This window comes from Dicentrarchus labrax, unplaced genomic scaffold (assembly GCF_905237075.1).
Source record: "Dicentrarchus labrax unplaced genomic scaffold, dlabrax2021, whole genome shotgun sequence".
NCBI lineage: Eukaryota > Metazoa > Chordata > Actinopteri > Moronidae > Dicentrarchus > Dicentrarchus labrax.
Window position 1 is genome coordinate 8575726 of NW_026136722.1, and position 23058 is coordinate 8598783.

Here is a 23058-nt window from a genome sequence, read left to right on the forward strand (position 1 = left end):
AGGTCTTGAGAGAGACACCTTTTTATAGACCATCAGTTTAGACTGAACCAGCTGATCAGTAACTGACAAGTGGCAGGATTGCTTTCTAATTACTGATAGATTTCAACTGGTGTCTTGGCTTTCCATGCCTTTTTGCACCTCTCTTTCGTCATGTGTTCAATACTTTTTCCCTGTGTTATTTCACATTATTACACATAACCTAATTTATGGACATCTATGGTTTGATTTCTTTGCATGTGTGGATTGCATGGGTTGTTATCGACATCTGGTAAACATTACATGTCAATAACACCTTTAGAAATATATGTACTGAGAAAAATGGTGACGTGTTCAATACTTATTTTACCCGCTGTATATAGGCTATATTAATATTCATATATGAAGTATAAAAAAACAGCTTGGTTAAAGGCATTTGTTTCTTAACACAGAGCTGTTCACCTGTATTATTATTATTATTAACGAAAATACAACTACTTTATCATGACTCAGCAAAACAACTTGATTGGGACATTGGGGCATCAACTACTACATTTCTGGTATCTCTAGGCCAATAGTATTTGTAGATTGTCACTTCTGCTGCTTGACTTCAGGGAGTAAGGATTATTATGAAATTAACATTAGCCACAGATGAGGTCATCAATACTGGCTCACAGACGGTTGAGATAATTACATAAGTGTGACTTTTGAGTTAAGTATATTATAGTATCTACTCACCTTAACCTGGTTTAGTTTGTTAAATTCTTTTTTCACTTCTTCCTTGGCTTGCATGTTTCTTTTAAATATGAGAGCACGAACTTCATCTGATGAACTGCAAGAAAATATTTGTATTATGTCGCACGTCATACAGTATTTGAAGAACTATAACCTGAAATTCCGACATTTTTTGCATCTCCTCTTAGAATAAAAGAAAAAAAGAACTATTTAATTTTATAATTAGTATTGCCTCTGGGTATTCTCCAGGCTAAAAGTACCAACTGGACTTTACTGGGGGACTTCAACGCTCACGTGGGAAACATTTGTATTATATTTATATATTATATATTATATATTATATATTAAAGTACCAACTGGACTTTACTGGGGGACTTCAACGCTCACGTGGGAAATATTTGTATTATGTCGCACGTCATACAGTATTTGAAGAACTATAACCTGAAATTCCGACATTTTTTGCATCTCCTCTTAGAATAAAAGAAAAAAAGAACTATTTAATTTTATAATTAGTATTGCCTCTGGGTATTCTCCAGGCTAAAAGTACCAACTGGACTTTACTGGGGGACTTCAACGCTCACGTGGGAAACAACAGAGAAAACTGTAGTGGGAGATTGCTCATCCAGTTTACATGTGTTTTGTTTTGACTTTGAGAAGGCTTGCAACCATGCATCACAGAGTTTCTAGGGGGTGCTGTGTGTCTATAGGGTACAGGGACATTCCTATTTATTCTCCTGAAAGCATTATGGGAACTGTAGTTCCTAATCTTGGAGCAAGAGCATCTACCAAACAGAAGTAAGATTAGTTTGAGGGAGTCCCTGCAGTTTCAGACTTTGAACTAACAACCATTACAATCATGTGACAATATTATATTTACATTTGCTTGTGTTTACTGCTGACGAGCTCTTGGCCACCACACAGTCTAATTTAGAAGTTATATTTAACTACCAGTATGTACTTTGGGGATTTTAAATCACTTACTGGTCATCCAAATCTTCAATAACATCAGACTTGGTGCAGATGAAGTGAATCTTCTGACATTGGCCACCATTTCCCATCAGGCTACAGGTCCTTTCCAGGATCTCCCAGGGTTCTGTCTCTGCTGCTGCTCGATTAATGTCAGTCACAATCCACACAGTAGAACAACGTCCAACAACCTGAAGGGGCATAATGAAGTTAATTATGAATAATTAATTGTCAGTTATTGGTAATAACATGATGTTTCCAGATAGCAGAATAATACACAATAAACAGCAGTTCAAGTGAATAAATGACCTCTTTCCACATTTCATCTCTGCTCTTGTTACGGTCCCCATTTCCAGGAAGGTCCACAAGTGTGACATGCTGGAGAAGATCATTACTAGGGACCCTGATAGTCACACACTTCACTAGTGGCCAGTACCACCTCTTTATGTTTTCACCTTTTCCCCCTTTTGAGCCAGTTCTTGTGTATTTGACTAACTTTGCAGAAAGCTCTTCAGCCTGTAATAAATTATAGAATAAAATTAATGGAACACAAGACAATTTTATTCATATCGACATTCAAACTTCACATATTGCATGAAATAATTAATTAAGAAACCCTATCATTGAAAGTAATAATAAAGGCAGCAAAAAGTCAGATAAATCATATTAATAAATAATAAATAGTAAACCTGAAGTGAAGACTTAAGTTAAATGTTCAACCATTGTTAATTCAGGGAAAGTGACTGATCATTGAGCTCTTTTACAGCAAAGCCCTGAGTTCACATTGATATTGGCTAGAAGGATATACAACAACAACCACAAATAAAAAAATAACTAGCTGACATGTCTGGCAAGAATGATGTACAGCAATAAAAACAATAAAATGATGAAAAAGTGAAACAACAACAACAAAAGTACTGCAACTGTAAAAACAATAAAATGTAGAAATGGTTATAAAAACTAGGCGATAATGAATAGTTACGTTTTACGCTTAGAACTGTATTGCAAACATGATCAGATTTCGACAATGCCTTGGGTTATCTGCAAAAGTATATTGAGTATGTGTATCATAGTAGCATAATGCTACTTCCCTGTGTGTTGTTTCCTGTATAATGCCAGTAGAATTTAGGATCTTAATGCGGTCCACATTTGGGCACAATGATGGAGGCAAAATCCTGATTGGAATTGGTTTTGGAAATTGGATTTATTTACTTTCTTATGAAGAGATGAAGAGTGCTTTTAAGTGCTTTTCATATATACAATAACTTATTATAAACTAAATATACAACTTACTGATTCACATGTCAAAGTCTTCCTCCTGGAATGGAGAAATTCGGGGATTTCTTTGAAATACTTGTAATCCATGAGGTTTTCAGGTTTTTTGTTTTTCCATTCTTCTCCATACAGCGCTGACAGCTTTTCATCAGTGTCGTTATCCTCGAGGAAATTAAACAAGGACCACAACTCATCATTCCACACCTAAAAAAAAAAAGAATTACATTTAACTAAATTGAATAACATGGTTGTAATGTAACAGCAACTGTATGTTTATAGCTATTTTATACACTAGTTTCAAGTAAATATAAACACATGCAGCTCATTTTACCTCTTTTGTAATGAACTCAATGTCTGCCTCATACTTCTTCTGCATGTTTGCCTCCACTTTGATCATGACTGAGGTACATGCACTGATGCTTCCAGAGGGCAAGAGATTCTTCCGTCCAATGACAGCATTTATCAGAGAGCTTTTTCCAGCCCCAGTTTTACCAAAGACACCGACCGTCTCCCTCTTGTCTGTCTCCAACTCACTAATTTTAATCCTTTTGTACAAGAATTTAAATGTGTAAGTTGATTAATTTGGAAAATATACAAACACTAAAAAGAATGAGTCAAAACCATCATCTAGATTCTAAGGGAAGTTGTATATTAGTGATCTGTCTAATGCACAGAAACAGTGACACTTGATATCTGGTGGGGTGCTGTTACTGATTTGCCTCTTGGCAAAGATGAGTGAGTACAGCAAATGTCAAGGTTTGTGTTTGTCTTTATTTTGCCATCTCATACCAATCCTAAACCACTGTGTTTAATTTTCCAGATAAAAATTCCTGTATGCAAAGTTTCTGATATCAGGCCCCATCATGAGTCAAACTATGATAGCATGTGCATTCAGTTAATAGACTAACTAGCTTGTGACAGGAGCTTGTACAGTTAACAGTGCACAGGTAAGAGACGTCCTCTTGTGTGCACAGGTAAGAGCGGTCCTCTGGGAGATGTGGAGAATACCATATGCTGTATTTTTTTTGCCTTATGTGCATTGAAATCGTAGATTGGCTTGAAATATCTCAGGATTTATTTTTGTGAACCTGCACTTACACTAATCTAAGAGCAACATTAAGACAACCAACAGACCACTGTAGTACTTACTTCAGGAAAGAATTGAGCTTTTTGTTGTCTTGTTTGGGTATTCTCTCATCGACCCATCTCATGATGTTTTTCACATCATACAGTATGATTTTTTCTGTGAGTGAATGCAAAGAGTTTTAACCCTACAGTAGATTGCCATTGTTTAGATAGTAATATTCTGTATATACCTCCGTATGATCCAGGTATAGTGTCGTGTCGTGGTTTCTTAGTCTGTGGTTGCCGTCTGCTGGACTCGCCCTGAAGATCCAACTTTCGCTTTCCTTCTTGTTTTTTTTTAAATACAAAAAGAAACCAAAAACAAAAGTATGTTGGACCATCCTCTCACAATATTAAAACATGGTCTCAGTATAGCTGTTTGAGAAATTAATGCCTTGAAAACATACATGAACTCTACATGTAATCAATAGGATACTGTGTATCTCACCTTTATCACTTGTGTTACTGGTGGACGGCAAATCCTGAGGATGAATATGAACATTTCACTCTATCAAGAACTTACATTCACACAAGTTTTGTCCTCTAACAGGTTTTGTCAGGCTTGAATAAACATCTTAACATTACACACAACAATATTTGATTTACATTATCATCCAATCAGGGATGACCCTGTGAAGTGGAGTCCAGAAAGGGTATAACAAATGATCACTGGAACATATTTTTTCCTCAGTCAACAACACTGTGACCCAATGAGATGATTCTTAAGTCAAAGATGACTCAATCTCATACATAGAGGTCTCATTCTTACCAGATCCAAATCAGCGGCTTCTTCAGGCTCCTGCTGACACTGCAGATAAAAGTAACACTCTTAAAGGTGGAAGGTCATGCACTGAAAATATACTCTGTATGATTGTAATAATGCTTTAGATGATACCTAACTGCATGAAACTGTATTCAACTTACTTGAGCTGAAGAATCAACAATTTCCTGGTTTGTTGTTGTGTTTTCTCCTTCCTAGTGACAATAGGAAATAGTTGCAAATCCATAATTAAACATTTAAAATTCTGGTAAATGCAATTATTGTCAATGAGTCTGTAGTCATCAAAACTTTTAAGAGACGTTCTTGCTGTTAATTATAAATGCATGTGTGTACATAGTAAGATTTATGAGTCCAAACACAGTATTCATGTAAACTATCTTTACAGTGAAGAACTTTACCTTTAACAACTTGAGTTTATTCTTAAATTTCGCCCTGTGTCCCACTCTGGGGATCAAGCTATCAATTTCTGGATCATCAAGAAGGTAAAGAATTTCCTCGTCAATGCCTTCATCTGTAATTGAACAAAACAGAAAAATTGGTAGGTGACGACAATTGAAATAGGTGTAGGTTCGTTAGTTTTACTTTTTTAGTGCATTATGTGGTGTTTAAAGGGTTATAAGTTCAAATGATATTTTGTCAACATATGTAGGGTCAGTAGTTCATGAGGATGATATAATATGCTTCTTCGCTGGGATGTTTAGGGGCCCCCCTCGATGCGATTTATAGGACATTTTACTTTCCTTAAATGTTTAGGTTAGGGTTTTCTACAGTGCCAAATCATAGCAGACATTATCTCAGGACACTTTTCATATAGAGCAGGTCTAGACCCTACTCCTTATGAAATTGCATGGTTTTATGAGCTGAATGCATGTTGATTTGATTGTATTTCGTCACTTCTCAGTCGAATGAAAATGCTGACGAACAGCATGTTTTATGTCTGTATGAGTAGATGCTTCAGTGTTTCAGTATTGGTAGGTCATTCCAAAAAGAAGCATGGGAATACTTTACCTTTAAATCTTTCAATCAGCTCAGCGAGACCCCATTCAGTTAATTTGTTACGTACAAAACCATCCATGACCAGCAACTGCAAGGTAATTAAATATGTTTTAAACAGTTACAACAACCCTGCCTCAACCCCCTCCCCCGTCTTTTGTACTTTAAGACGTGTTGTGAAATCAAAGCTGCATATGGCTTAACTTTATTTTATTGAGTTAAAGATCTTTTCATCCAACTCATAGTTTGAATACACTGGCAGATCGTGTGGCTGATCTCTTTGAAACTGCTGAGAGCAGTCAATAAAATAAAATAAAATTCCACTCCTCTCTAAACCACTTCTCCAAAATTATATAGCTCCACTCCTTTTCATCTAATTTCCTATTTTACCCTCCAAACCATACCAAGAAGAACAAAGACAACCTGCTGTGAAAGTTAACATTTACTTTTTCACCTTTAAACCATGATTAATGCGTTACATTCTGTTTTAAGTTAACATTTTGTGTTCATGCTGTATTCTAGAAAGTTTTCTATGTTACGAAAAAAAATTAAATAAGGCCAGATTGTGGATGCATTAATGATGTAAGTTAAATGATCAAATTTATTTCTTATTAGTAGTTTTGTTTGTTTGTATTGATTCAGATTTGTAACATTTTTTTAATATATTTTTTTGTACAGAAGAATTCATCCACATTCACCAAACACCTGTGCAAACCATAATCTACCATAACTGAAATAAACTTTTTAAATTTTGTTTAAATGTGAACAGGATGTTCAGTGAGCCAACGCCACCAATTAAATAGACTTTTCACCCTACTAAAATGGATTATCCTGATAAACAATTTAATTTCCACTAACAGAAAAAGTAAATAGCACTTCAAAATGAACTCAGTGTCTCAGTGTTATAATCAGTGGAAATATAATGCATTGATGTTAAGTGTACTTACATTTTATCTGTTCCTCTTTAATGCACAAACATGACTGCTGGTGCTTGATTTAACTTGGTCTCTTTCTTTTATATTGTCGCTATTCTCCGCCCACAAAACAGGTTCAGCAAGATAATTTAAAATGTGTCAGTGCTTGTGTTCAAAGTCCTCAGGGTGTTGTGTTCACTTACAACATAGCAACGTACACACATGGGAACATGCACACCTAGCAGTGTTTAAAAGGCAATGGTGGAATAAGTATTGAGATCCTTAACTTACATAAGCATCAATACCACAATGTACAAAATACTCTATAAGCTGCATTCAAAATCCCACTTAGACAAAATTAGAAAAGAATTATCTGGAAAATGTACTTAACGTATCAAAATAGAAAAATAAGTAAAATATTCCTCTCTGAAATGTGATGGAGTTGAAGTATTGAAGTAAAGGAAATTAAAAAAACGGACATAAAGAGGAAAAAGTAACCTCAATGTACCTTAAGTATTGTACTTGAGTAAATGTACTTACTTTCCGCCACTGTTAAAAGGCTGGGACGACAGGGGAGGGTTCTTGTCCTTGTGAGAAGCGTCCAGCTGCGGCTTGGGCGTTCCCATCATGACACAAGAACGCGTTGCTGGTAGCGTTTCATTGACCAATCGCAATTCATACTTTGCAGTCACGTGGTTACCATGGATACCTGGCGGGCAAGAAACGCCGACTTCATCTGTCCATTATAGTACATTTCGAGTGAAGCAGATTTAATAGACGTAATTGAAGTCAGTAAAAAATCACAGTGATCTCGATTTTGCATATGGACGTTTATTTAGTTTGACAAATGATATTGGTCATTGTTTCTATCGTGTGTTCACATTATTTATAACTTGCTGGTACACACATCTACAGCAGCTTACTCACCACTGTACACACGCAAAACAAAGCCATGCAAATAGAGTGCAAATTATTTAGACTGAAGAGGAACTAACTTTAAGGCATATGAGGTCAGCCACTCTACTCTACTCCACTACATAGTTTAACAGCTATTAGCTATTAGTTACTTTTCAAAATAAGATTTTACATTAAAATAAGCATTTGATGACTTTATAAAACACAAATATTAATTCAAAATATTAAAGATTAAACCAGTGCTTTACAACCTTTTTTGATGTAAGAACCAATTCAAAAAACATTTGTCTATGAATTATTAAGAATCAGATGTCATCACATTCCCTTTGTCCTGTTGGCTCTCCAGCTTGTGGTTGCAGGACTGCTAGTGACAAAAAAGATTTCCTGGGAGAAGCAAAGTTAGTTTTCTCTGCCCTTTCCCAGTCACTGTTGTAGGATTCAGAGAGAGATTGGACACGTCAGGCTACACTAGGTCTTCCTGGAGTTGCTTATCTTAGAGGGGTTCTCCCCCCCCTCCTGTAGGCATTCTTGCAGGCAGGAGACAGCATATGGGGGAGGTTTAGCCCTTCTTCTGGCCCTACATTTCTCTTCTCCATCTTTCTCTACTTCTACTCTTTTACTCTTTCTCTTCATTTCAAGGTCTGCCATTTTATCACTTTCTTCCCTACTTTCTTGTCCTCTTTCTTCAAATACTACTCTATACCATCTTTAAACAATCAGTTCTATGTGTACCTATGATAGACAACACAAACTAGTTACATGGTGCCAAATTAGAACATTTTCATTCTACATTGTTTCCCCATTTTTCTGAAATGTCAACAATGCATGTTAGAGAGTATAGTAAGGAATTTTAATTTCCCCAATTTGATTCCAATTTCTACCATCGACTCACTTTAACGGGTTTGCTTTTAACTTAAATGGGCTTATCAATCACACAACAGTTCTCACTCACGCTGATCTTTTCATACCAGGTATGGTCTGATCTTATCATACACACAAAACCTTTGGGCAATTCAGATCAGCCAGGTGGCTTTTATGACACATACGTTCCAAACAGCTCACTCTTGTAGTATACAATGTATACCAAACACTGACTGAGTCACCACAAAGTTTATAGTTTTTACTTTCTTCACACATATGCCCTTATTGTTGGTGGGACTTCATTTCTAGGAGTTTTCTCTTTCCCCAAACTTACTTCTTAGTTCTCTGAAGAATTACAAACCGAGTGTGATGAATCAAATTCCTTTACTCATGGAGCATGGAGGGAACGTCTATGCCGTGGTCTTCCCTCCATCCTGAGTGCATGCATGAGTAAAGGAATTTGATTCATCACACTGGGTTTGTAATTCTTCAGAGAACTAGCACCTCTCCAGATTATGGAAGAATTTCCCAGACACCTTATCCGTTCACTCTCTCCTTGGTTCATTTTGTTCATTTAATGTGTAATAAACTTTTTTTATTCCATACAGCTGTTGGCATGGTCTTTGTTAGTGAATTAGTGCTTATTACAAAAATCTTCATCAATTTTGAAGATTTGTTTCACACTATACAACGGATGGTGTATAATCTTAAAAGTTACTTCAAAAAATTTAATGCAACATGCTGGTCCCTGCCTGAACCCGCCGTGTCTTCATCCCCAGAGTTATAGTCGACAAGGTGCAGCTCCCAAATGGCATTTCCAGTTGTTTTTCTGGGTCGACTAAGACTTTTCTCAGCAACTAGCAGTTAAGAAGACAGTCAAGGGGCATCCCTAGTTAATGTCTCATCAGTTAATAGGCATAAACCTTCAGGTTCAGGTAGTTAACTAAAAATATGTGTTACAATAGGATACAGCTCATCTGCTGCCCTTTTAAGAAGGGGTTTAATTACAGCTACTTTAAAGGACTGTGGTACATATCCTGACAGTAAAGAAAGAGTACTGACTACTTGTTCACAAAACATCTTACCACAGCAGTAAAATAAAGATGCAAAATACAACTGGAGAAAATGGTTCTATTTCCATGTGGGCCAGGTGGTGGATAAGCTGATATTGGCCACAAGGCAAGGCAACAACACCTGTTTCACACAACCACACCTACACCAATGTGATGTGGGTTATGAAGAAATACAATAAATAAATAGGTTGGTTGGGGTTGATTGCTGCAGTCATTGTGGAGCCTAACAATATGACAAAGGCATGGAAAAACAGGTCATATATGGTTCATATGAGGTAAGAAATGGTCTGGAAAATATTGAGATATGCATAGACATACACAACCTGAAACCAGAAACCAGCTCCATCAATGTATCAGAACATCTGTGAGATATCGTGCCACTGATATCATTGTTCTTTCTCTCTCTGAGCCCACTTAAGTGAGGATTGCGGCTGAAATGATTCCTTTACAATGAGTGAAAACCATAGATTCAAATTGTTTGCATGGACACTGTTTAAGCCATTCAGGGCACTGTGTTTTACATGGACTATTATTACCGTCGCACAACGTGCTTTGGAGAGTTTGGTGTGTCTGTTGTACAATATAACAAGCCTAGCACAATTAGCACAATAGCAATGCTTCACTGTGAACACCTAACTATAATAGCTATTAACTAGCTTATGAGCCATCTGTTGTCTGGACCAACTCAGCTGTGAACAGTACAAGAAGATGTTCTATAACGTAAAGTGGGGGCGTATGATATAAAAGGGAAAGAAAGAGAAAGTTCTGTTGTAAAGATTTGTTGATATTCATTTATTATAAAATATGTTGAGACTGTTAATCATGATATGAAACAGTTAACAAAGAAAAAAGGAAACTCAAGCTGCTGCTACACTTTATTTTTCTAAAGTTAAACACTTTATTTTATTTTTTAGACTTACACATTTTAGACTTAGCAGAGGATGTGGAAGCAGGGCCTGCTGACCCAGAGCATGTACTGAGTAAAGCAGAAAAACTTATTGAAGTTCTTAGAGTTATTTCCGCACTTTCTGACCAAGATATTGACTATAGAGTGACTGCAAGAGAAGTAGTCCAATAGCACCACCCAGTGTGTTGAAATGTGTTCACTAGCTCTGCATCAATCCATTATCTGGAATTGATTTGCCCTGACTTGATGCACAGGGTAACCAATCAGACGTTAGGTTCCGCCTACCAACTTTTGATGGCTGGCTTTGACAGTTTTAAGTAATTCATGAAGCACTGCAACTCAGGACCATGAAATGCTTAAATAAATAATGAAATAATTATATATGTATTTTACATAAAATTAATCGGTATTTGAATGAATGACACATTTAATAACACATTTATGTATTTAATTCCAATTTTAATTAATTAATGACACATTTAAGTAATTATTTAATGGTGTATTTATTTATTTAATTGTGGCACTTTTACTCCTCCATAGTGGCGGTGACTTGCCATCCCTTGCAATTGGCTTCTCAATTCACACAGCACAGTATTTCATTACCACCGATACCCTTATTACTTGACACTTTTTTGTCTTTTTTCTTTTTTTTTACATTTTTTTTTAAAGATTTTAATCATTTTATATAACATTTCCTGACAAATGTATACAGGTAATAAACAAATGACATGCAGTATAAATCACAATAAGAATAAACAAACAAACAAAAGAAAAAGATGGAATAAAGAGGTATATATAATTAATACATAAAAAGAAAGTATGAAAATAGATTAAATAAGTAAATATGAAGCAAAATAGAAAAAAGTGTGTAAAAAAATAAGATAAATGAAATAAAAATAGAATAGTTATAACATTAATAAAAGTGACAATAACAACAACAAGCAGAGGAGCAAATATCTGTAAATAGTAGCTAAGCAAGATTTTCCAAAGAGGAATTTAGATAGGCATCCCTTCCCAACAGTACTCCATCACATCATCCCATCCATCAAACCCCCAGGTACCTTGAAATACAAGTCCATCTTTGCACAAAAGTGTCCATAGTTAGCTGCAGACTTGCCGTCATTCACTCCATCATGTATACATTTTTCAGTCTCTGGACCCATTGACCTATTGTTGGTGGTTTTACATCCCTCCAGTTCACTATAATCATTTTCTTTGCTACTAATAAAATAATCCTCAGTATATATCGCTGATCTGCATTATATAGGTCTTTGTGTATGGCTCCCAACAAAAACAACATAGGTTCTGGAGTGACATCTACCTCTAAAATAATATCAATTTCCTTTTTAACATTAACCCAAAATCCTTGTATTGCCGGACAATCCCAAAAATGTGTGTGGTGTCTCCAAAATTTCCACATAGATGATAAAGGGAGTATTAAAAAATCTGATCTTTACCTTCCAGTCAAATTCTTTCCACAGTTGGCTACTAATTCCCTTATCACAACTTGTCCATATGTCCATCCATGTAAAATCTTCAATTATAACATTCAATTCTAATTCCCATTTTTCCTTAATGTAGTCTGTGTTTTGTGAACTGCCAGTTGTTAACCATTTATATATTTTATTTGCATGTTTTTTTGTTGGGAAATGCCTCTCCAGAACACTAATAAAGTACTATAATAATATAATAAGTACTATTTCATTTGGGTTTTTGCTGACCAGCTCCCTTTCCTTATGACTTATGATATAGTGTCTTATCTGGTACCTATACAAATCCTTTGATGGGAGGTCAAATTGTTCTTGAACTTGAGAGAATGATTTGAATTCTGTCTCTTTAAAAAGTTGATTAATTGTACAGAGACCTTTATCAGCCCACCTTCTAAACCCGCCATCCCACACGGAAGGTGGGAATTCTGTATTTCCTACTATCAACATGGCCCTTGAGATCAACTCTGGCCCCCTGAGCATTTTTTTCACTGTTGTCCAGACTTTTAAAGTGTGTTTTATCCATTCGTTCTTTATTTTGATTTTACTGACTGACTTTGTATCAATAAATGGTAGTACTGATAAGGAAATGCCCCTAACCGAATCCTGCTCTATCTGAGTCCGTATTGCTTCCCGGTCATTTCCGATCCATGCCACTATTGCATTCATTTGTGCAGCCCAAAAATAATTTTTAAGGTTTGGCAAACCTAGACCTCCCGTCTCTTCTTTTGCCAAATAAATGTTGAGATTAGTTAGTCCAACATGTTTAAAGTGGAAGCAGGTACTCTTTTGAAACAAAAAAGAAGTCTAGGTAATAGGTTCATTTTTACTGTTTCTACTCTGCCAATTAAAGAAAGGGGAAGGACCTCCCAACGCGTCACATAATTTTTTATTTGTTCAATTAATTTGTTGTAATTTGCCTGGAACAATTGAATGGAGTTGGATGTAATAATAATTCCCAAATACCTAAACCCTTGTTTGGACCAGCGAAAAGAGACATTGTTATTTAATTGGGCTCCTTATACAATAGGTTAATCCAAGCCACAAATTCTTTCCCGAAGCCCATTTCTATCAGTGTCTGCTTCAGGAATACCCAGTCAACTCGATCAAATGCCTTCTCTGCGTCTAAGCTGAGAAGCATTGATGGTTCTTTGTCCCCTGCCGCTATTGCCTGCAGGTTCAGGGCTCTCTTTATGTTATATGTTCCTTGACGTCCTAATATGAATCCCGTCTGATCTGGTTGTATTAATTTCTTTATATTTTTATACAGTTTAGTGCGGTGCCGCATCTCCGCATCCTCGGCCTCATCAAACCTCTCCTCCAGTCCTCCCATTCTCTCTTTGTGTTCCACCAGCTGGTCCTTCATGTCTGAAATAGTTTGTTCCACACGGCTAAGGGCCAATTTAGTGTGGTTGTGTCCGTCTTGAGTTTTTTTAACTCCTCCATTAGCGTTCAGTCTGACTGACACGTGTTGCTGCTATCCTCGGTTTTGCTAGTTGGGCTCTGTGGATTCAGCTTATTATCGTCTTTTCCCTGTGAGGGGTCAGGTTTATCCTGTCTCCTTTGACTAGCAGAGGAACTCATGTTTCATGAATCTATCTTTTATGTTTCAGCGTCAAAATATTGTAGCTGTCACTCTTATCTTTAATTTTGTCATGTGGCGTCACCGGAAGTCCCCTTTTTTTCTTTTTATTGACAATATTTTAGTCTTTTTTGATCTTTTTCTTCATCACAGTCATTTTTCAGTTATTTTGACGCTGACAGGTTTTCTTCAATGACAGTGGTTTTCACTCCCATATTAATAATATATATATATATATATATATTATAGGGAAAAGCTCAATCTATAATTAATGTAATATTATTGCTAAAATAGTAATGTATGGGAGACATCAGTTCACACATCAAACTCAAAGTACATATCAAAACAACACTCAAAGAGGACTTCCGTCTGCAACATCCACCAAAGAGATCAGCAAGATAGGGATATTGAACAGTGATGACAAACAGTAGTATTATAGTAGTAGTATAATAAAAAGTATAATAGTAGTATTATCTATGCTGGCTTCTGTTTAAATCATCAGTTAGATCATCAGTTTTACTAAAATGTACCTCTGCACTCATGGACACAGTGCAGTTGCTGGGTTGGGTGGATTAGCTTCTGGGCCAGTGTAATTAAAAGCATGGTTAGCATTATTCAGAACATCTTATTATCAGGCGGCTGACATTTTAATGTTTTACCAAGTTAGTGTTTCTTCATCTGGGCCCATCGGTTCATTGTAGTGTTTCTTCACTTTTGCAAGCTCCACTGTAACATCTTAAAAAGAAAACATGTTATTTTCGTGTGCACAATTAATTACACTATTGGTAATTTCCTAAGTTATTCATTTTAATAAAATATTCACTGTATTTTTAGTAAATTATCATCATTTTGCTACATTCCCTTTACCTAGGATTGAGTCCCCATCTGTTTTGAGTGAATGGTCGATTGATTCCTGCATTGTTGTCTCCAGTGACTTCAGCATATCCTCCTAATTTAGCATCGAAATTTCATCATTACTCACACAGCAAAATATTGTATTCAAGATTAATTGAATCCTACATGATTAAATGTATACAAGGGGTTAATAGCTACATCATCATAAGATTAATAATAGTTGTATGTTTGTGACAGTGCCTGCAGTGTTTTTAGTAGCAAATGCAGCTTTTAGAATGATGTATATTCCACTTAAATACAGAAAAAGCCTTCATGTAAATGATGACCTAGTATTATGGATAAAGATGTGCAGCACAACATGTTTTCCTCAACCCAGTCTCACGAAAATACGTGACACTGTCACGTATTTTAATCTATTGGTTCGTGGTCATCATATGAAGTTTTATAAAATGTGACAAACCTTCAATTTTGTCAGCTGATTCAACATTTTATCTTTAGCCTGCTGAAACATGATGTTCTTTGAATCATATACATGCTTCTCAATAGTGTCCCTCATGTTTTTCACCGAGCCCTGTCCTCTAAAGTCTGCTGCTTCTACAACGAAACAGAAAATTGTTGTCAACTACATTTTAATGCACAATCACAATGAATGTCAATGTCTATAATTATAGTGTCAGGTTATTTATGATTAGATTCTCTTGCTTACTTTTGTAGCATTCTTTCATGGCTTCCTCGATTGTTGTTGTCAGACTGTTGTAGATTTTTTTCTTATTATACTGGATGATTTTGTTGAGTTTTGTCTTCATTTTTTCTTCCTTAGGAAAAGAAAAGATAGATAGATAGATCAACATATTAGATCAACATATTCTCAAATAAAATTACAGTTATACAAATTATGGTTTCTCTTTTTAAATATATTTTTATTTTAGGACCTGTGGCATTTAGTTTTTATCTGCATTGCTACCAACATTTATAATAATAGCATTATTCATATACCGTGTGTATATGTTAACAGTTCAAAATATAATTTTATTTTGTTTAATTCAATATTTAATCTTCAGTCACAAACTTGATGTTTGGGTTAATTGCTCACCCTAAAGTCTCCCTGGACAAACAGCATGATAATGGACTAATGGATAGGATAGTAGTATTCTCATCTTTTACCTCCGTCTTGAGAAATGTCAGTTGCAGTTCGACATCCTTGTACTTTTGAATCAGCCTCTCTGTGTCTAGTGAAAAGTTATTGATGACCCCGTTGAATGGTCCATATTTTCTTTTGTTTCTGAAACATGTTAAGTTGAAATGTTTCATAAAAGACAAGTTTGTATTTTGATAATGCAATTTGTATATATGTATTATATTATATCGTTCGTTCATTACGATTCTCTATAGTTTTAAAATGGGTCAACCAAGGGTTTTATGTCTTCATTAAATCTTTTCTTACGGGAAGGTCTTCTTGAATTCTTCATCAATGCTGTCAGTCAGGCGTGAAGCTAAGTCCACATTGAGGTTTATCTGTTTCTTTATGTCTCCTTTCTTTGGTGTGTATGTGCCATTGTTCTGAACCACACACTTCAATATCCTGTGAAAACCGCGACCTGACACCTCACTCTAAAACATAAACAAAAACAAAAATCCAGAACATTTTAGGAGACATAACATAATCATATGAAGGGCAAAATGTTTGGATGCAATTATAATTCAAATACATACAGGATATATGGAGCTCAAGGCTTGTTGACATGAAGGTTTTGATCGTTCAACCCCTTCACTTAGGCATTTTTCAAAAACCTTATAAGCCTCTTCCATGGGTTTTCTGACTTTTTCAAGTTCCTGCCTCATCTTGTCTTCAAGGATTGTGCACACCTCTGTTTTTTGGGCAACCTGAAATCAAACACAACATGTTCAGTAATTCAAGCAATGAAACTACTGTATACTACCACCTGATTGGGGTTTCTTTTCAACTATTCATTGTTTATTTATTTATGCAATTGTGTTGTTCTGGAGTATCCTTTATTTACTGTGGTTATGCAGCCAAATTCAGAAAATCTACCTCAATAGCAAACATTTCTTTAGGGGTGAAGACACGTAGAACCTTTCAGTATTTAATTGCCATTATATCATAGTTACTCCACATAGATTTAAGAAGTCTGTTTGTAGCTGGATTTGACTGTAGTTAACTTCAACTTACTTATTGGCTATGAATATTATCTTCTGTTAAAATAAATGACAATTAAAAACAATTAAAGATGTTACTTGGTATTACCACTTCTGTACGACGGGCCCCTTGGATCAGAGAGAGAATCCCATAAGCTCCAGACACATAGTTTAATGTCTCTGAGTGACAGTCATTGAGATCTTTCAGAAATTCCTGCAGTTTGGGTATTTCTGTAAAAATATGCAGTTGACATATTTACATCACTTGCTTAAATTTAAATGTCATAATCCAATTATTCATTCTTGTTTGAATTTAAGTCATTAACTTAACTAAACCAAAACATCTATTTGAGCTTTGTACTTCCTGTTATCCATTAAGTGCTCATATATAGAGACTTCACCTACCAGTGTCGTCTTGGTTTAGATCTTTTTGCTTTAGAAACTCTTTGGAGCTCACTGTGAACACTTCGAAACAGTCATCACTGAAATGTTTCTGTAAAGAAAAATAATCATGTTAAGGCAAGCTTGCAGTTGTAGGCAGTGGTGGAAAAGTGGGTTTACTCTCTACCCAATTCGCAAACATGGGCCAGTATAGGGATGTCACGAGAACCGATACTTTGGTACCAACTCGATACCAATATTCCGAAAACCTGAAGGTGCTCGTTTTTCCACAGTACAGTAGGCACCGATGGTACCGAGGATGCAATTCTCCCGGACCTGACAGGCGGTATTCGCCCACACGTATTCTAGTCGGCTGTTAAATGCCACAGGAAGAAGAACATATCGAAAACGGCGACAATTGCAGCTGTACAGGTGTTTTACTTGCAAAACTTTCATGCACAGCGTGTGGGTGTGCAGAGCTCAGTCCAAGGCGGCGGATCAGATAAAGCAGTGGAGAGCTATGCACTTACCTCGCCACTGCAAGTGCAACAAAACCCCAGCAAATAAGATACATTTACAGATGAGGAAAATAAACACTCAGCAGAATACAGTTCATACAGGTAACTCAGGTTGGCCAAGGCTGCACTGAAGCAACAAACACTGCATGACGCTTTTTAAGGGGAAGTGAAATTCCCTCTAGACACCGACAAGACAAGACAAGTGTTTGTTTATTAGTTGCTATATATATAGGCTATATCAGCTTGGTTACAGGCATTTGTGTCTTAACGCAGAGCTGTTCACCTGTATTATTATTAAGGAAAATACAACTACTTTATCATGACTCAGTATCAGCAAAACAACTCGATGAACAACCTTTTAATTGCTTCCGACAATGGACTTGTCTCTGTACTTGTATTATTAGATCTTAGTGCTGCATTTGACACCACTGACCATAATATTCTTTTACAGAGACTTGAGCATCAAATTGGCATTAAAGGAACCGCACTTAGCTGGTTTAAGTCAGACTTTAAGTCATACTGGTTTAAGTCATACTACTACATAATCACTTATCTAAGTTACGAACATGTCTTAAGGACATAAAAACCTGGATGAGCTGCAATTTTCTGATGCTAAACTCAGAAAAAACCTAAATCCTTGTACTTGGCCCCAAAAACCTCACTTTAGACTCACTGTCTAAAGATGTAGACCAGCTTTGAACTCAGTTTGTTTGAGCTGGGGCTTTCTCACACGGTGCTGTGTGCTGTGGTTTACCGGCCTCCCAAATACAACAGAGACTTTTTAACAGACTTTTCTGTGTTCTTGGCAGATATTGTGCCCAAATATGACCGGGTCCTTATTGTTGGAGATTTTAATATTCATGTGTGTTGCCCTGAAAACCCTTTGGCGCGAGACTTTTTAAACATTATTGACTCTTTTAATCTCGTGCAGTCTGTACTTGGGCCTACACATGAACGTGGTCACACACTTGATCTTGTTTTATCTTCTGGTTTGCCTGTTCTTAACCTGGAGGTCTGTGACGCTTTTTTCTCGGATCATATGCCTGTACTTTTTGAAGCTGCTGTTTGCTGTCACACAGTTAAACCTCGCGCTGCTGCTCGCAGATGTCGAGTTATTAACCCTTCCACTGCTGCTCACTTCTCCGCAGTCTTCAGTCAGAACTGCGTCATTCCCCAGTCTCTGTGTGAGGATACAGAGGCTCTTAACTCATGGTTTCTCGACACCTGTCAAACTGCCATAGACATTGCGGCTCCATTAAAGACCAGGCAGCAGAAAGCTAAATCAGAGCCTTGGCTGAATGAAACAACCCGCACTGTCAGACAGGATTGTCGAAGAGCTGAGCAAAAGTGGAAAAAGGACAAATTGCGTTTTTACCAATCGACTGTGAAAGAGGCTAAAAGAAAATATTTTTCTGATATTGTTCTTTTAAACTGTCGTAACCCTCGTGTGTTGTTTAAAGTTATCAACTCTGCTCTGAATGCTCCACAGACTGGAATTGAGGCCTCCCCCGCTGTGTGTGAGAACTTTCTTCACTACTTCATTGATAAAGTCACTTCTACCAGAGCACTTATTTCACCTCCTGCTTCTGATCCTTCAGTGTTTGTCCCCTGCTCTGCTGTGTTTGACACCTTTGAACCTGTGACCCTGCTGTTTGTGCATGAGATTGTGGGTCATTTGAAGCCCTCAGGGTCTCCGAATGATACTGTCCCGCCCCGGTTATTCAAGGAGGTTTTTCCCACTATTGGGCCATCATGTCTCACAGTTATTAATAGCAGTCTGTCCTCTGGAGTAGTCCCTGTAAATCTTAAACATGCAGTTGTGCAGCCTTTATTAAAAAAACCTGGGCTGGATCCTAATGTTTTGGCAAATTTCAGGCCTATATCCAAATTGCCTTTCTTCTCTAAAATCTTAGAGAAGATTGTTTATTCCCAGCTCATGGACTTTTTAAATGAACACAATATTCTTGAGACTTTCCAATCCGGTTTTAAAACATTGCACAGCACAGAATCAGCGCTTTTAAGAGTTTTTAATGATATCTTTTTAGCTACTGACTCTGGACACTGTGTTGTCCTTGTACTTTTAGATTTGACTGCAGCATTTGATACAGTGGATCATGAAATCCTGATCGCTCGTTTGGAGCAGTGGGTGGGCATCAGTGGCTCAGCACTGGAATGGTTCAGGTCCTACCTGTCACATCGGACTTTCTGTGTCAGCCTTGATGACTCTGTGTCCTCCACTGCTCCTCTCTCATGTGGGGTCCCACAGGGCTCTGTGCTTGGCCCTCTTTTATTTTCTCTTTATCTACTCCCACTTGGTTCCATTCTCAGGAAACACGGCATTTCTTTTCACTGTTATGCGGATGACAGCCAGATCTATATCCCCCTCAAAAAATCAGATTCCTACTCTGTTGACCCACTGCTAAAGTGCTTACACGACCTTAAAACTTGGATGTCTTTGAATTTCTGAATTTTAATGAAAACAAGACAGAAGTCATGGTCTTTGGTGGCACTTCTGTGACCCCCCCCCCAGTTGATCTGGGTTCTTTAGCGCAATATCGCAAACCAATTGCAAAAAATCTTGGGGTAAAAGTTGACACAGACCTTAAATTTGACAGCCAAATTAAAGCTGTGGTAAAGTCTAGCTTTTTCCAGTTAAGGCAGCTGGCAAAAATCAAATCAGTCCTTCAGAGACAGCACTTTGAGACAGTAATCCACGCCTTTGTGACCACTCGGCTGGATTACTGTAATGCACTTTATATGGGGGTTAGTGGGTCCTCCATTTCTCGTCTTCAACTGGTACAAAATGCTGCTGCACGTCTTTTAACTGGCACACGCAAGTATGAGCACATTTCACCTATTTTAGCTTCACTTCACTGGTTGCCCGTCCATTTTAGGATTCATTTTAAAATTCTTTTATTTGCTTTTAAAGCTTTGAATGGCCTTGCCCCTTCTTACCTCTCTGAGCTGCTGCACCCCTACACTCCCAGCCGATCTCTCAGGTCAGCTGACCAGCTGCTCCTGACAGTGCCTAAAGCTAGGCTTAAGCTCAGAGGGGAACGAGCGTTTGCCGTTGCAGCTCCAAAACTTTGGAATGGATTGCCGCTGCACATTAGACAGGCCACCTCTCTGTCTCATTTTAAAACTCTTCTTAAAACCCACCTCTTTTCTTCGGCTTTTGATACCATGTAGAGCGTTGATTCTATGTGTATACATGCATATTTTTATCTTGTGTGGGCAGTGCTTTTCATTTATTTCTGTTATTTATTTTACTTATTTTATTTTATTTTATTTTATTTTATTGCTTTTATCTTTTATTGTTTATCTTCGATTGTGTTATCTATTTATTCTGTATATCTTTTTGTGCAGCACTTTGGAAACCTTGTGTTTGTTAAATTCGTGCTATATAAATAAAGTGGATTGGATTGGATTGATTCATATCTTAAAGAGCTCATAGTACCCTATTACCACTCTAGAACACCAGGTTCTCTGAATGCTGGGCTATTTGTGGTTCCTATAGTCTCTATCAGTAGAACAGGAGCCAGAGAGCCTTCCAGACACCCTCTCCACATTCAAGAGTAGGCTTAAGACGTTCCTCTTTGATAAAGCTTATAGTTAGGGGCTGGCTCAGGTGAGTCCTGAACCATCCCCTAGTTATGCTGCTATAGGCCTAGACTATCGACGGATTTCCCATGATGCACTGAGCTCCTCTCTTCCGCTCTCTCTCTTTCTGCACATGTTCATGTCCCAGGAGCCCCCTGCCATGGTCCTGCTTGACTCCCATTCCCAATATTAGTGATATTATTATTACTATTATTATTACTACAGATACTATTATTACTAGAATCACTGCTCATTGTCCCCCAGCGTTGTTGTTGTCGTCATCATCTTCTTCAGGTTCATCATCATCAGTCACTACTATTAGTTTAGTTTGTAAGTAAGTTGTAACCTTTGTCCTGTCTTTTCTGTATATATATATATATATATATATATATATATATATATTTTTTTTTTTACTTTTTGTTTCAAAAAACCAGTCTTGGCCAGGACTCCCTGGGAGAAGAGTTACTGTAACTCAATGGGACTTTTCCTGGTTAAATAAAGGTTAAAATAGTTGTTGCTACTGTTGTTGCTGTGCACCTTTGTCTCTGTCCTTCTGTCGTTACCTCTCTCTCTCTCACCCCAACTGGTCGAGGCAGACGACCTAGAGCTGGGGTCTGTCAGAGGTTTCTGCCTCTTAAAAGGAAGTTTTTCCTTGCCGCTGTCCCCAAGTGCTTGCTCATGGTGGGAACTGTTGGGTCTCTGTAAATAATGTTATAAGGAGTACGGTCTAGACCTGCTCTATTTGAAAAGTGTCTTGAGATAACTTCTGCTATGAATTGGTGCTATACAAATAAAACTGAATTGATATTGAATTGAATTGATTGGGACATTTGTATTGCTACTACATTTCTGGTATCTCTAGGCCAATTGTATTTGCACATTGTCACTTCTGCTGCTTCACTTCAGGGAGTAAGATTATGAAAGTTAGTTATTATGAAATTAACATTAACCACAGATGAGGTCATCAATACTGGCCCACAGACGGTTGAGATAATTACATAAGTGTGACTTTTGAGTTAAGTATATTATAGTATCTACTCACCTTAACCTTGTTTAGTTTGTTGAATTCTTTTTTCACTTCTTCCTTGGCTTGCATGTTTCTTTTAAATATGAGAGCACGAACTTTATCTGATGAACTGCAAGAACATATTTGTATTATGTCGCACGTCATACAGTATTTGAAGAACTATAACCTGAATTTTTTTTCAAAGACATTTTTTGCACCTCTTCTCAGAATAAAAGAAAGAAAGAACTATTTAATCTCATAATCATTATTGCCTCTGGGTATTCTCCAGGCTAAAAGTCACCAACTGGACTTTACTGGGGGACTTCAACGCTCACGTGGGAAACAAGAGAGAAAACTGTAGTGGGAGATTTCCCATCCAGTTTACACGTGTTTTGTTTTGACTTTGAGAAGGCTTGAAACCATGTACCACAGGGTTTCCTGTAGGGGGTGCTGTGTGAGTATGGGGTACAGGGACATTATGGGAACTGTAGTTCCTAATCTTGGCGCAAGATCATCTACCAAACAGAAGTAAGATTTGTTTGAGGGAGTCCCTGCAGTTTCAGACTTTGAACTAACAAAAAGCACGTTACCATTACAACCATGAGACAATATTATATTTACATTTGCTTGTGTTTACTGCTGTTGAGCTATTGGCCACCACACTGTCTATTATATTATATTTAACTACCAGTATGTACTTTGGGGATTTTAAATCACTTACTGGTCATCTGAATCTTCAATAACATCAGACTTGGTGCAGATAAAGTGAATCTGCTGACATTGGCCACCATTTCCCATCAGGCTACAGGTCCTTTCCAGGATCTCCCAGGGTTCTGTCTCTGCTGCTGCTCGATTAATGTCAGTCACAATCCACACAGTAGAACAACGTCCAACAACCTGAAGGGGCATAATGAAGTAAATTATGAATAATTAATTGTCAGTTATTTGTAA

General features: G+C 37.1%; 1 protein-coding gene and 2 long non-coding RNA genes across 34 annotated transcripts in view; 1 reads left to right on the forward strand and 2 right to left on the reverse strand.

The window, feature by feature from the left end:
- LOC127356105 (nuclear GTPase SLIP-GC-like) overlaps positions 1-23058 on the reverse strand; it is a 132026-nt gene that overhangs the window by 5558 nt on the left and 103410 nt on the right. For 16 of the 32 annotated variants that reach the window (XM_051387565.1, XM_051387592.1, XM_051387600.1 and 13 more), the window contains 5 exons: positions 22144-22237; positions 17008-17095; positions 16712-16833; positions 16159-16329; positions 15890-16056 (listed from right to left, as the gene is read on the reverse strand). In XM_051387565.1, coding sequence (XP_051243525.1) covers positions 15890-16056; positions 16159-16329; positions 16712-16833; positions 17008-17095; positions 22144-22237 — 642 coding nt within the window. Of the gene's footprint in view, positions 1-14905; positions 15040-15151; positions 15261-15609; positions 15728-15889; positions 16057-16158; positions 16330-16711; positions 16834-17007; positions 17096-22143; positions 22238-22828; positions 23005-23058 lie in introns of all 32 variants that reach the window. The other 16 variants (XM_051387595.1, XM_051387607.1, XM_051387593.1 and 13 more) reach the window with 10 other exon arrangements.
- On the reverse strand, positions 5256-7466 carry LOC127356129 (uncharacterized). Its single transcript, XR_007881897.1, has 2 exons — positions 7306-7466; positions 5256-5369 (listed from the first exon to the last, which is right to left on the reverse strand). It is a non-coding gene; the product is annotated as an uncharacterized LOC127356129 (long non-coding RNA).
- LOC127356130 (uncharacterized) overlaps positions 15876-23058 on the forward strand; it is a 40783-nt gene continuing 33600 nt past the window's right edge. The window contains exon 1 of the long non-coding RNA XR_007881898.1: positions 15876-15954. This is a non-coding gene — a long non-coding RNA (uncharacterized LOC127356130). The remainder of the gene's footprint in view (positions 15955-23058) is intronic.